Source organism: Athene cunicularia (genome assembly GCF_003259725.1).
Source record: "Athene cunicularia isolate RWA chromosome 1 unlocalized genomic scaffold, athCun1 chr1_part2, whole genome shotgun sequence".
Taxonomy (NCBI): domain Eukaryota; kingdom Metazoa; phylum Chordata; class Aves; order Strigiformes; family Strigidae; genus Athene; species Athene cunicularia.
Window position 1 is genome coordinate 49,983,102 of NW_020799092.1, and position 16,116 is coordinate 49,999,217.

Below are 16,116 nucleotides of genomic sequence, written 5' to 3' on the forward strand. Positions count from 1 at the left end.
TGGTTTAGGAATCTACAGATTTACTGTGTGCTTGCATTCACTGTCAGCTACTGATGTTAATAGCATCAAGGACCATGTGGGCAGGCTTCAGCCCTCTAGAGTGTTCTTTATGAACCAGCCACAGGCCACTCTACTAGCTACACTGTGACCAGCCATGTAAAACATGTTAGTCTCATAAAATGGGAAAATGCCTAATAGAGAAATGTGAATGAAAAGAACAGAATAAAATCTATTTCTTTCACAACTATCAAAGCCAGAACACATAATGGTGTGAAATTTGTCCTCTGGAATTATAAGACTGAAAATCTGGTCTATTTGGCCAGATAAATACATTTTATGGAACTTTTTCAGCTAGCACTGAAAATCTCAGAGAACTGAAAATCCTTCTCACAGAAAAACAGGTAAGCTTTATCAAGGGGAGCAGCATTCCAGCACAAGTTATATGTCATGATGTGTAGGCATGATCACTTAATGATGTGACTCTTATGTCTGAGAAACTTAACAGAAGCCCAGGTAACTTGTGTGTATGGGGGTCATTATCCAGTTCCGCTAATGAGGAAAGGAAGCTGTGGATTAATCACTTATTAATAACCTTTTGAAATCCCAATACTATGTCCTGATAAGTCTTAGGCAGAAGGGCTTTACCACCATCTCCATCCATCCAAGTGGATAGGATGTGTCTCTGTCAATCCTGGATAATGGGTCAGTGGAACAAGTGGTGACCTATTGCTCTTCCATCCAGACTGTGCTGGAAGTACTACTTCCTAATTTCCTGCTAATTCTTCTTCTAAGATGATGAAAGACAGAAATGTTCCTGGGATTCTTTGTAGTCCCAAGTGAGGGAAGAGTCAAACTGAAGTCAAGTGAAGGTGTCAGAAAGAACAGCTAAGAATTGTGACAATGATTCAGCTTACACTCTAAGACATTGTGCCAAGTACTGCGCTGAACACAGAGCTCAGAAAAGTCTTGGCTTCTCCTTGTTAAAAAGAATGTCCTGGTACAGATTTGGTAAATACTACTTCGATAAATAATAAACTAAAGCATTCCTTGAGTTTATCGTTGTTTCTGATGATATGAGCCACCAGAGTCTCTGCTGCTCAGTGATCTCTCAAACATTCTCAGCTCCCTCTAGCAATTGACAAATGAAAAGAGAATCTCAATTAAATTATCTTTCAGTAGGAAGGTAAATGGGAATAGGATCCATTCTCAAGAGGGTCAGTCCCTGATATATTCAGAGAGATTAGCACCAGTCACTGGCTGAAGTTGACTGCTTCAGCTTCTGAGGTCTAAGGAAGATGTAACAAACTTCTACTATTTAGACTCTTTCACACATATGTAGGCCTTGTAGGCAGGGATATGTCTTTAATGTAAACTGTGATGGCAGTTGATAAGCAAATATCTCAATGTGGTATGAGTATCATTCATAGCGCAGGGCCAATATGTAATATTTGGAGAGCCCCAAAAGCCACCACTCAAAGTGGAGATCAGCAGATTTGACAGATTAAAATCCCACACTGCCTGGAAAGGTGGAAAGCAGGATGTTCCACCTCACCAGCAGCCTGTAAAGAACAGAGGAGGCCCTGGTTGTACTCTGCCCTCTGTGTCAATGTTCAGTGCTATCCACTCCTGTAGGTATACTCTGACATGCTTTACCAGACATGCTCAGGACAGCATCCCTCACAAAAACTCAGCTGCAGCAGGTTGCTTATTTTTACAGATGATCAGGAGGCCACCCAACTCTCATCACAACACAATCATCAGAGAGTCTGACCAGGAATCAACTCGTTCCTCTGCCTGCTCACTCTCTCCCAGAAGGTGGCCATATTTGCTAGTTTATAGGCTTGCCTGGGTGGAATCCAATCTTTTTTTCAAAGCTATCCTACTGTGCCAAATCCTGTGGTGCTTGCCTCAGAAACACTGTCCATGAGAACAGAATGCAAATTTCATGAGAGTAGGAGAGCATGTCAAAGCAGGTGCAGAATATACTTCCCTGGCTTCAAAGAGGAGAAAGTGCAGCGAGTTGGTTAGTGTACTGAACCCATTCTCCTCTTCACATGCTTATTTAGAACATCTACCACTTGCTACAGATTTCAGCAAAGATTAGTAGCAGAAGTTCCTGACCAGAGGTACAAAAAGAGAAGCTCCTGTGTGCCCACTGCATGGCCTCATTATCATTAGACACAATGGAAAGAATACTGCTGATTTTATTAAGAATTGAGTCAGACCCTATCACCAAACTAGTCAGCGAACTAGGAAATGTTGAGGGAGAAGGTTTACTTCTGCCTTTTAAATCCAAAATAAACAGCAATCCAAAAGATTTTTCCCTTTTCAATCACTTTCTTGATTTAATAAGCCTCTCCTTGATGTACTAGGTCAATATTATTGTTTTTTGATTACTTGTTTTTAAAATGGATTCCCATCCGTTCTGTTATTTTCCCATTTATTTCCAAAGTTTCCAGTTAAATAGGGAGTAGATCTTAATTCCAGTATGGTTCAAATACACTGAAGTAAAGGCCACATTTGCTTTTTCTTCTCATTTGTAGTCTAAGGATGGGTGTCTTCTTTACAGAATCTTCTTAAACATTAGAAAATATAAGCACTGCTGTGAATGGGAAGATGTGCAAAGGTTCCCTTACAGGTTTGTTTTTTTCTTCCTGTTTCCAAACAGAACTGGAGAACTTCATAAAATATAATAATTCCACATAAGTCTCATGTCACTTTGATACAATTCCATGCTGGACTTGGCATGCAGAAAGTCAAGCAAGTTCAAGTATTATAAACAACATGACAATTTCAGTTCATGTAGAATAAGATTGCTAAAGTTAGGCTGTGTGGGAGGTTTGCACCAATGTACATGTCCACCTTCCTCTGTTACTAATACCTCTCTACCTGACATTGCAGCTTTTTTTGACATTCCTAGGCTTAGCTGCCCTTAAACAATGGAAATTACATTGACTGATTCATACACTTTGCCTAGAGATTTGCACTGCAGAAGCAATCTCACTATTCTCTTTTGCTCTGAAGATCTAAACACCAATCATAGCACCTCTTAATACTTGTGCAATCAAGGCATGTCCTAAACCACATTGACCCTCCAATCCCATGCCCTCTGCTCTTTCTGAAAGATAACAGAACTAGCCTAGTTTACAAACTGTCTCTGCAGTCTATCCCAGTCTCTCTCCCATTCTTCAGTGATAACTCCATCCACCACTGGTATCTGCTGTGGCACAAGCCAATTGTGTCTCCATTGCTGAAAAGACCTGAGAGAACTTTGAGTACATAGAAAAGGATCAGGATTCTTATGACTCTTGAATCCAGCCATTTCCATGCTTTAAATAGTTCTGCATGTAACAGTTTTTTCAAAGAAATGAGAAAAGAGGGATGGGAAAAATTGAGTGCTACCTGGAGCTCTTAGTCACATATGTATGACGAACACGACACCTCTAAATTCAGCTTAGATTATGCATCATCTTTCCTAAAGCTGTGGAAGCCCATCAAAAAAAAGGGTCAAGTTAAAGGTGTTCAGAAATAGCCATAAATTTTATTACTGATTCACAAGAAAACCATATTAATTGTCAACATCAGTCAGTGCACCAATTCTACAGAGTCCTTACTGTAATGTATGTACCGATTATTTGCACTGTACTTGCTTTTCATGGCCACCATTCCACAGAGCATAATTTGTCTTGGACAAACCACTGACACATACTGAACAACACGCTGAAAAAATCTTTGTTGCCTTTTTTCCTTTTTTTTTTTTTTTTTTCCCCCAATCCTCCAAATATGTGGAGAAGACAAATTGACAGAAACTGGGATGACCTTTCTATGACTATTCTTTCAAGTTTTATAGACTATAGTCTTAGCATCTTACAGGCACTCCTGCTTGAAACTATTCCAATGTTTTCTCCTAACACATACCACAGTTCTAAAATGTATCCACCTTGGCTTGTTTCTTCACTTACGTCAGACTATTGCAGTCACTAGCTATGTACAGTGCAGAGATGTTAATGTGATATGTGATAAACATTCACCATCACGCAATGTTCCCTGTGTGAATTCCTCTAAAATTATGTTCACCTTCTGAGTAAACAAATAGAGGTATCAATGAACTATTACGAAAAATTTTAGATTAATTAAAATCAATTCTGCAAGATTCAAAATCATGGACTTTTCCCAATTTAAATGAATGCCACAGTCATAAACATTAAAATGTTTACCTATACTAATCATAAAAACTTATTCTTAATTAAAAAGAAAAAAAAGGAATTCACTTTTTCTACTTTTGTGTTTAAGAAATGCTTTTCCTGAACAACAAAAACATGTGCACATGCTTAATTTTGTTCCCAGTTAGCTGTCATTTTCTGATTCTCTTTCACTAAGATTATCTTTGGGTTGCCCATATTTCAGGAGATAATCTTTATAACAATTACAGACCAAGTGAAAACTTTATTCTTTGAAATCCTAAATTAGAGAGAAACCTAATCTGATAGTTTCACATCAAACAGGCTACCTTCAAATTCTGGGATGTAACTGGCTTGCTTTCTTTCTCTCATCTCCATTGCTCTTTGTCACACCTTTCAGTTAACTTTTCTTCTTTTTAACCCTTTTCATCAGACATGTTTATCTCTAGCCATTACTCACTGTTTCACCAGATGTCATGATGTTATTTCATAGCAAAGAAGGGCCACTGTGCTGTCTTCACAGAAGTCAAGGGGGAAATTCCCACTTACAGCAGAAGAAATTAAATATTGCTCTGATACATTTTAGCGGAGACTCTTCTGGAATCCCAGCTAATAAAACGCTGCTTTGTTAACTTTCTACTTGTCTGGACTGAAATACTTGAATACTTTGAAAAATTCCGTTTTCTCTTTTCTCCTCTCCTCTTTCCCTTGAAATCAACATATTCCTGTTATTTTAAAATGTAATATTACATTTCTTACCATCCATGCTGTGACAAAATCTCCCATCCAAGTCCCAACTGCAGCTACCTTCATAAAATTTTCATTCCTGATGCCCATGAAGTCTGTTATAATGTATGCACTGTGGAAACAAGAACACAGACTGTAAGCTACACATGTTTGCTTAATGCAGTTATAAAGAACTTGCTTTAGTGACAAAATTTACGATTAGCTGTGAAAGAGTTCCCATTTCTTGCATAATCACGTTTTCTGCTAGATCTGATACTTGACATAGAACTGAACCAGGATGGGTCATTTCCAATTAGCAATGGAAATGTGGAACTGATTTTACAGCCCATGTCTCTCATGAAGGTGCTAAAATAATGACAGGCAAAGACTTTAGGATTATGTAAGGCTTCTGGAAATATAAACTATTTTACACCTTTTATCTCTTCCTTTGTACAAATGGAACTGCAACATTCTCAGAATTGGTGACTTTGCAAAATCTTTATGAAGAAAAATGAAAATCCTTAAGTCCTCTTTAAAAGATAATTGAGCCACTTGACTTTTCACTCTACCAGTTATATAACTACATGTTTTTTTAACACAACAGTGCAAGCAAGACTTGCAGAATTTCAGTGAGATGTTGCTTGATTTATACATTGTATTTTCATAGATACACTTTACTTAAATCCAGAAGAAGCATTTCCATTCTGCTTAAATAATGCAACAGATGGGATTTAAAACCTCATGCAATAATTTGAGCTTTACTTTCAAGTTCATCAAGATGCTATAAGGACTATTAAGAAGATAAAGTTACTTGTGCTGGATTAAAAATGTGAAAAAATCATGGCTTTTAATATATCCTTTGCTTAAAGACTTTTCCAATGTTTAAGAGATGACTCTCCTCAAGACCTGACACATTGAATAATGCTAGAAATATTTTGTTTGTTTTCAAGATACCTGTAAACATTGCTTATATAATGTTATGCCTATTTAAAGGTGTGCACAAGTGACCTAGTTGCATGTAACAACTTCCTTGAACATTACGCTATCAATTATTGAAATCTTACCATTATTGTATACCCAGTGTTGTAATGTCTAGTAGCTAACAGACCATATCTCTGCAACTGGATCAGTGCAAGCTGATCCCAGTTTCTGGGTCAGTCCTATTAAAATCTAAGTATTTAATCAATATAGAGGATCTTGCTAGCACAAATCCATGAACAGCACTGTGTCACTTCTTAGGCACATTAATATGTTCTAGAGTAGAAATACTGATGTCATTGAATAGTTTCATGACACATGTAAAATGGCATACCCTAACGGCTCATTATACACGTCATGACCTTTCAGCTAGTATGTCACTAACAAAAATACCATCCTTTTTTCATCTGTTAAACAGCATATAAATGCTGGCTCAGATTTTCTGAATTAAAAAAAAAAAACAACACAAAACACCACATTTTTTTCTCACGCTATTTTAAATTACATTCCATGTAGTTAGTAAGACTATCAATATTCTAAATTCATCGTGTGTAAAGATGTGTGTAAACATAAAGATGTAAGAACAAGAACAGGTACACTTGTAAATAAAGATGTAAGAACAAGAACAGCTACACTAGGTCAACCTAAAGTCTCCCTGTTCCAACACCCTGTCTCCAAGACAGGGCAACAACAGATACCTAGGGAAGACTGTGAGGACAAGCAAGCACACACTTCCCAGATATATTCTCCCAGCCTCCTTATAACAGGGAAACATTTGGAATTCCTTTTTTTCCTGCATCTTGGGTATGCTGTTCTTGTAGCATCTGTGAAGGCAAAAAATTATCATGTCTGCTTTCCTTAAGAAGGTGTCTCATTAACCAAGAAAGCACAACAGTAAATGACAGTTGTAGGGACTGACCCCTGGACTGGCCTCCAAAAGCAAACTATATCTTTATCTTCTTCCTCAGTGTAAAACACATACAAAACCCCCACAGTTTTCACTTTTTTTATTCCTATTTCTTATATGCATTAGACATTTTAATGTATTATATATGATTATGAAAACTAAATGAACACTTGCAAAACGCTCCGGAAAATGGGCCACTTGGGTAACTCCTACAGCCCTGTCGCATATAAGTGGGCCTGCCACAGCCACCCATGAGTTAACCAAAAAGGCTGATAGGTCACTGATCACTGAACATAGGTATTAACAAGTAGAAGAGATATCAAACCAGACATAAGCTATTTTTTTAATGTAAATTTAAATTCTCTATGTAGTTACTTGTTTTTACAAATGTTAAAAGAATGTTAAAAGTATGAATGTTAAAAAAATGTTAAAAGTACTGTTAAAAGGCTTTTAATAAGGTTGGATGAACCAGATACATTACTTAAATACACAGAAAGGGATTGAAAGGAACAGATCATCCTAACAGTCCTTTTTATAATTTGAAACATGAATGCATCCAAGAAGCCTAGTATAAATTGTGCATTGTAGTCTGTAAGTAATTAATGCCTAAATGAAATATGCAAATTGTCAGACCTTCAATTAAGTTAAAATAGCATATTATTATCAAGAAACACTTAAGAACATAATCTGTGGATATTTTAAGTGCATTTACTGATTAAGATACAGCTACAACTTTTTATGGAACAGGGAAAATATTTTTAGCAGTGTCATTACCTTAGAAATAGTTAGGAAATAGACTGCTATTTTCTTAGCTATTTTATTAACTATCAGCATTAGATCCCGTGTATTTTATTCTTCCTGCAGTATTATTTTCATTTCTAAACACAAATTCACTTTTTTAAGATATGGATTTTTGGCTGCTAAAAATGAAAAAGCCCTCCATTTTTAATTTTCAGGTTTTAGGTTATTTTTAAAAAGCCATGCCCATCTGAAGATGTTACCAAGATATATATTTTAACAGTACCAACAATAAAATTAGCTCTATTGTGGAAAAATCCTCACTTTTTTCTAGCTTTAGCTAGTGATTAGAAGAGTCTTCATTAATTGGTTACTCTGCTTCCTGGATAGGACCCATGTTTGTACCTTGCAGAAGGGTTAATACCTGTTGGATTCCAGTTAACTCTCATGGTCAGCCCAGATTTTCTATAGCTTGTCAAAAGGCTTCTGTTTCACCATACTTGTATTCTGTACTAAGGTGCATTCATATTGCATGAATAGCACAATCTAAGAAAACACTGAGTAGAAAAACACAGCAGTTAAAGCTTGTAACAGAGTAAAAAGCTCTTCAGAAAGGGACAGGATAAGTGTAAATAATTAAAAGCTGAGGAGCCAATATTTGTGAATGTTATAGATCAAGGACAAGACTGGGATTAGAGACAAACCCACTATTAACCTTTGACAGTAAAACTGGAAGCTGCAAAGCCAGGGAAATTGCACTTTGCAGGCTGAAGCCATTGAAAGGTAAACCACAATTTTGACAGAATAGGACAAAACAGAGGAACCAAAAGACAAGACCTTGAGACGCACAATTCTAAAACAGAGTCCCAAAAAACCCATTATAAGGCGCTGAATATATCCATGTTATTGCAAAAGGTAAGTTAATAACAGTGGGGCAGTAAAAAGATGTAGTAAAAAGATGAGCCCAATGTATCTGATCACTTTTCTGGAGTTAGAAGCAGAGTGCAGAGAACAGACAAAGGGAAACAGCATCACTAGCCCGGAGATATTGTTCAAAGGAAGATATCAGAGCATTTTTTCAAAGAAGGATGACACTCTAGTAGCTGCCAAAATGACAAACAATCACAAAACAAATGGAAGATTTTTAATTTTAAGTGGAATAAAGATGTACAAGCCACTGTGGTGCTATCAACATTGTTCTAGGCACTGGAATAAAAATCATGGCTGAAACTCAGTGCTGAGATGAAGTTTTCTTGATCCTCACATGAACCTAAAACTGGGATGTAGTTTGAATTTAGACACTTAAATTGAAGTGTAAACCAGGGATCCAAACTCTCAATGAAACCTAGTCAGAATAGTAAATGCAGATTAGAGCATGATTTTTCCTTATGCTACTGTAGACATTCTGGGTGAAGGATTTGTTTGCCTTGTGTTACTCCAGGATGGCTAGCATGTCAAAACAGTATGTTTAGATATCAAAAGGCATTGCTAAACCTATGTGACTAAATAATTCCAGGTCCTGTGACATATCCTGGTCTCCAGATGATAATCCAAAGAGATCTGGATCTCTTGTAGGGCCTGTGACACATCTGACAACCCAGACACATCTGAACTGAACCCTAGATCGACATGGACTGATTTTGAGAGACACTTTGGGGATGTTTTAGGTGCCTTTTAATGCCATTTTAGTGACCTTGATGCCTCTTAACCACACTTCAGATGGATCTTTAGATGCTCTAGTGTATCTAAGTCACTGGGCTGGCACATAGCACACAAGCCATGTTCTATACAGAGTCTACAAGAACTGCGCCCATAGAGTAGTAACTTAAGGCTCTTTGAAAAGGAGAAGAGGCCTAGATATCTTTTATGTTGAGTGTAAAAAGTCTGTATATGTTCTGCAGTCTGATATATGCATTTCTGAGGCGGTTTTATTATCTGGCATTCCCCCTAAATAGCTGATTATCTATATGGAACTCAATTCCTTGGTGCACCTGACAAAGAGGTATGTCTTGACAATGGTCAACAGGTGACAGCATGGGAATTCATGCAGGCTGCAAAGAAGTATGTGTTTATGTGGCACCACAGCTTCCATTACTCTTAATTTAGCAGAGGCAAAGAGTCTCAAAATAACTGAAAACATACATAAAAGACTGCAGACACAGTTCCTGATCCACATTTCTCGTTCTAAAACAACCAAATGGCAAATGAGACATTTCGTAGCACTTTGCTCAGCTGAAAAGCTATCCACAGAGAACTGGAAGATGCACAAAGACAACAAGACTTGTTGTCCTATAAACTGGCATATCGTAATGAGAATGGCATAATACACTGCTACCTAAAACAGTATAGAGAGCACAACAGCGTCATACAGTCCCTAATCATCCCCAGTGCACACTTTAAAGGGACAGATGAAACTTTTTCTATGACACCAGAACAGATAGAATTAAGAGGAAATGAACCAGGGATTTTGCTTGACAAGACGTCAAAGAGGTAACAGTCACAAGAGGCTCAGCAACTAATCTCCAAAACACAACAAAACTAGGATGCAAAATCAGCTTTCCTAGAGTGAGACAGACCCATGGCACAGTGCAGAACACCTGAGACTGATGGATTGATGCTATACCTGGGCATTGCTGGTTCATAACTTATTTATACAGGTTTTTTACAAATCAGGCCACAGAACTGTGATTTTAAAAACCTCTGCTCATCAGCCTACAGGCCTGAGGGCTGCCTAACTCTCTCTGGGGACTTGGCTGTTAAAGCTCCCAAGCCATTTAAAGTTCTGCTGCTAGGTATGTATAGGAGATGCTCATTCTTCACAGGAACAAGCCATTTGGCTTGTAGCTCACATCCTATATTGACTGATATCCATAAAGTGGTTATTCCTCCATTTGGTCTGCTGTGGAGCTTCATCTATGAAGTGTTTTGCAAGCCTGCCTATAAGACAAGGCCCACTGAGAAACGTAGCAGTTGTATTTCTGTCTGTTAATGTAGAAGAGCTGTATGCATTTAAGTTTAAATAGGGAACACATGAGATCCAGCTGGTATTCCAAGGGACACTGGTTCAATACTTTTCAAAGGTAGAGAACTGCATCTCAGTGCCACTCTCAGCAAGAAAATAAAAGGTGATGACCAACTGCTATTACGACAGTAGTTTTTTTGTATATGGCAGTCTCCCAGAGGATGAGAAATTTCAGCCTCCTTTAGATGAGTGGTAACTGAAGCTGTATTTTCCATGTCTTGCACAAGTATCATCTTTCACATATAAGACAGACATTCACTTTCCTCCACTCTTAGAGAAGTGTAATGGATACCACTTGTCAGGATAGGAGTTTGCATTAGATCACAAGTACAGTCCTAATTAAGGTGCTTCAAGCAAGGTGGGACAGGATTTAAAATATATTCCTGTCCTTAATCAGCTTCTTACTGCAAACTGTAGGAGTTTCTTCTTCCTTGTGTGGGTTTTTGTGGATCCTTTGCCAACAACCCTCAAGCACTCGATGCCCAATAGAGTCTGGACTTCTCTTTAGGGACCAGACAGCATTCATACAGATTAACTTTTGCCTAATGATGCTAGTCTTCCTAGGCTGTCTCCATAACCAATGGATTTGACAGCAATTCAGAGTAGGAGGCTAATTTAGATGATTTTCATGTATGGTATCACTAAGGGCCAAACAGACTACTTCTAAAGGATTTGCAAAAGGTAACTCGTACCGGCAGGGCTACTGCCAGGGGATGTGGGAGTCTGCAAATTCAGAAGTGTTAATGGCCTGCACTAGGGGTGGAATGCAGTGTCCTGGGGCTAAAGGTAAACTTTGGTGAGCGCTAGAACATACTTCCAAGTGAGTTTAAATGACAGGATTTGCTAAACCTACATTTTTTTAATGTCAAACCTTAAATTACATAAATAAAATCAAAGACAAGCAGTGGGTGAGTTGGGAATTGAACCCAGATTTCTCCCCTCTCAGATGAGCAACTTTTTCCATCATTATGTAGGTGCTTTGATGAAAATGCTGTACTACCCCTACAGACTCCACTATGGCACACTTCCTATAGACAGGATATTCTGGGAAAAAGCATAAAAGATGCCTGTAAAAATAATTCAACAGATTGATTTATTTATTTATAAATAAATTTATTATATCGATGAGATATCTTTTCCAAATTTTCCATGACTTTTGCTAGTCTTCTGCAATGTGTATCATCACATATATATTTTGTTTAGTCAGACAAAAGGAAAACAAAGGCTGCAGAGTGCATTTATCATCTTTCTGCAGCAAATAAAGGTTACATTACTCAGGTAAGGACAGGTTGCCTGAAACACTTCTAACACTATTGTGCTAATAGATGAATGCTCACCTAAATATCCATAGCACAGTCTTACCAGCTCCCAACACAACACAGACACAAGCACTTCAGCTGTTTATATGTAGCTTTTTGTTCTTCTTCTCTGTAACCACTGCCTAAGTTGTTTTTACTGAAGCAATGAAATAAAGGGTTGCCTCTTACATGCCTGTTTGATACTACAGGAGAGGAGTAAGGTATTTACTTACTTCTAAGTGAATTGTTTATTGAAAATTGTTTTAGTGGACAATGAAACAAGAGAACCATGACAAGTTAAGAGAACCATGTCACATTTTAGCATCTCTTTTAACAGGCTAGTAAAATTCTGCAACTAATCCATAAGACTGTAGTACAAGCTGGTGCTTACATGACTTATTTGATTCACTATATACTATTATATAAAAATAGTTTTACAGTGAAAAGGTCTAAAATGCTAGCACAGGTGACCAGGGACACAAACAGGACAAGCGGTCTTTGGCATACTCATTTTGAGGGTTTAAAGAGGATCTTGACTCATCCTACTGTAATACACTGCAGACATATGAGTTTGCAGTCTCAGCCCTTGACGTACACATCCTGAGAAGGATAACGGGTGCTGATTTTCAACAAGTTGCTAAACAGCAAGCTAAATTATACACCTGTGCATTGAAGAAAAATGTATGCTTGGATTTCTAAAATTTAGAAAAATGTTGTAAACTGATTTTGTTTTATATTTTTGTAAATGTAGGTTTTTAACATTCTGTTAAAAGTAGGTAAGATTCATTTAACATTCTATTAAGTATAGGTTTGCTTATCTTAAAAGACAGATAATTTGTTTAGCAAGTGACTTAAAAAATAGCTACTAAAATCTGAAAATAACATTAAGAGAAAATAAGAAATGTAACAGGCAATGTGTTTGGGAAGCAATTTAGCAGGAGAGACACAGTAAAACATTGTATTTTAAATAAATACATGCTTTGTTTTTAAACTTGGCAAAATACTGTTAAGAATGGCTTTGAATGATGCTGCACTGGCTGAACTCTTGAGAATGGGAAATTCTTCTAATCTGCAAAAATTCTTGGGAGACTGAAAAAAAGTTTCATGTCCAAATCAATTTGGATTAGCATTTATTGTGCAATATTTTCCTTTCCAAAAAATGTATTTCCACCTGAAACTACAATACAGGATAAGGTCAGGTATTCCTTTAGAGGATTCAAAGTTTAACTACAGGTATGAAAAAATTCGTCTTTCAACAGTAAGGTAATATATGGCTTAATTATATCTGAATAGTATCAAAATTGATTTACTGATTTTCCATTTTCCATTTAAATATTACTGTTTCACAAGAAACATCTCATGTTTTCTTATGAACCAAGTCCACAGTCTATAAGCAAAGTTGTGAGGGAACGACTGTGTATGTACTGTAACAACTATTTTAAATTATCCAAACCAGTCTGGGATTTTTATCATGATTGCTCAAATTGTAAAAAATACTACAGAAGTGACAAGGTTGTAGAACAGATGATTCAACTAACATTTTTTTTAATAAGTACTTCTTTGAATTATTCTCTATAAAGACAAGTAATATTTGAAATGAACGAGTCAGGAACAAAATCAGTCAGTGATAACATCTGAGAGTGAACAGATTGATGGTGGGGCAGAGTCCTGCTACTTTGCATTGCAGAAGTATAAATTTACTAAAAAAGGAAGACTGACTAAGTAATGTCTGCCTTGGAGCTTGTGTGATGTTTGCTGAATGAGTAGAAAGGAGATTGGACTTCATGGAAATTTGAGGATAAGATTAAGATTTTTTAAAGTATTATATTATTGACAGATCCATCAAATAATCTATTAGTAATAATTAAATAAAGCAGGTAAAATCACAGAAGAAATGTATGTTGGACGGAAACTCAAGGGATGAACTCATCCAACCCATGTGCTAAACATGTCTAACTGGCATTAGATCAGATCGCTCAAGGCCTTATTTATGTTTAAAGACTGTTTATTTTGTAACATTTATTTAAATCTATTTTTTTAAACCTAAATCCTTTACCAAAAGCAAAGCTAACATTACTTAAACATCTGAATTATATTTAAAAAGTCACTAGAGAATGAGTGTACCTTACAATTGACTGCTCTGGATTTCTGGTTCAAGTGGTCTCTTTTATGCCAAGACTTCATCCATTTAACACAGTGTTGAAATGGGCAAGGATTTGCCACAGAATACTTCTGTGCAAACAGTCAAGATTTTCCTCTTCCTACCCTATCATTAGAGTTCAATAAAATAAAGTATATGCTGCTATACATCATCCTAAACAGTTTGAAGAAGACAGCACTTCACCTTTAACTCTACATCATTACAGAGTTTAGTATTTGCTAAATATCCTCCACAAGAGAAATATAAGTATTTTACATGAATATAAATAATACAAAAGTTAACCATACACACAGACATATATTGCTTATGCAGAATATACATTTTTTTTTGACATTGAGAGATAGAACAAGTCAAAATGCTAAGAGTGAAGTTAAATTAATATTTAAACTATGTTTCCTATATGATCTTTGTGTTGTATATTGGCAAGGCCTAAAAAAAGGTGGAGCAAAGGCCCTTGGAGAATCTCCATTCAGCTGCTGCCTCATGAACACTAAGGGCTCTCACACCTACTCCACGAATTTGACCAGCGGGTGCTGGGATCCCTCAGCACACCATGTTATTGAATGCTGAATTTTAAAAGGGCCACAGGGAGACCATCGGTCAGCCAAAAGCAGGGAAAACCATATGCAACAGGGGAAAAAGAATACTTAAAAGAAAAAAAGAAGGGTAGAAGAGCTGGGAAACTGGACTGACAAAGTTGATAGAAGGGAAATGACAACATCAGTATACACAGAAATGCGGAAATACATCTCACATACAAATATTTGAAAAGGAAGAAAAGTCAGAGCCCAGAATGGAATGAATATGGTCATAATCCTCAAATGTTTTCAGGCAAAGTGTTTAGATTCAGCTGTATTTTGCGATTCCTTCTGTAAAGATTCAACTGTCCAGAACCCCAGCATTGCAGAGCACATCTCACTGAAGAGGAAAAACAGAGAGATGCTTCCTTTCTTGACAAGCACTGTTAAAATCTTAATTTCAAACAAAGAAATAGGCCCAAGCTTCTATAATGTTATTTGAGTGCTTATAGCTGCTTACAGATGCTTTGCTGTATTAGGGTGTGTGTAGATAAAAGGAGACTGAAACTGCAGTTTGTTCAAGAAATTGAGAGCATATCAGCCTGGAACATCAGTATGTGATGGCAAAAATAACTGCACAGGGGCTTATGAATTGGAAAATGGTTTCAGCATGTCAGCCTTACGAGGCTCTTCAAAGAACCAGGACAGCAGAAACAATAATTCAGCCCAAAACCCCAAGAGTTTATTCAGATGGAGAATGGATACTACAATTTGATACAGCCACATATAAGCCCTAAATAAGAACCTTGTGAAACACTTCTACAAATGGTTTGTTCTAAAACATTATCCAAGTTCTACAGTCTGCATACACATTGCCAATCCTCTGTCAATAAAATGAATTATGAAAGTCACATATGAGAAAAAGTGATTATTTAAAGCTACTTACAGGTGCAAAAGAACAGGAAATATCTTTCTGTTATGTATGTTTGGTTTTGTATCTGCTGAGGATGACTAGTGTGTATCAGTCTGCTGCGGTCTATAAAACCAGACAGATACAGAAACTGTTGGAATTGTTAAGAAACAATGATCTACCATGATCACAGGTACCTTTGAGAAGAAATGGAAGGAAAATGTGTCATGACAACTCAGGAGTTGGTCTGAGGATTTGGTTGGCTTCTCTCATAATGTAATAACAGCAGCAGATTGCAGAGCAGATGGAAAAGAACCAGACTTCAAGCAATGTACAAATTAACAAATTGAGGAGACTGCTTCTTTACTATAGAACTTGAAAACAGTATATAAAGAACAACTGGGTCTAGGGCCAGTCATCTGACAAGAGCTGGCATATAATCACAGCAAAGAATTTAACTTGGAAAATGCAGGAAAGAAGACAGCCTGTTCTCCCCCTCCTTGGCTGACAAAGCAAAACACCTTTGTCATGACTACTTGACCATCCAACGGCTGATATCTGAAAGAGTCTGACACTGGATCTGCTATAAATTTGCTCTGTATTGTACTGACTGCTGTATTTTCTGGTCCTTACACTACTCAGCATTTTAAATAAAATTATCATTGAAATAAAAGGGG

The 16,116-nt window shown here is 37.0% G+C and overlaps 1 protein-coding gene across 1 annotated transcript in view; it reads right to left on the reverse strand.

Annotated features, from left to right (window-relative positions):
• Window positions 1-16,116, reverse strand: part of TMEM117 (transmembrane protein 117) — a 241,730-nt gene that overhangs the window by 124,765 nt on the left and 100,849 nt on the right. The window contains exon 4 of the mRNA XM_026841040.1: window positions 4,941-5,040. Coding sequence (XP_026696841.1) covers window positions 4,941-5,040 — 100 coding nt within the window. The remainder of the gene's footprint in view (window positions 1-4,940; window positions 5,041-16,116) is intronic.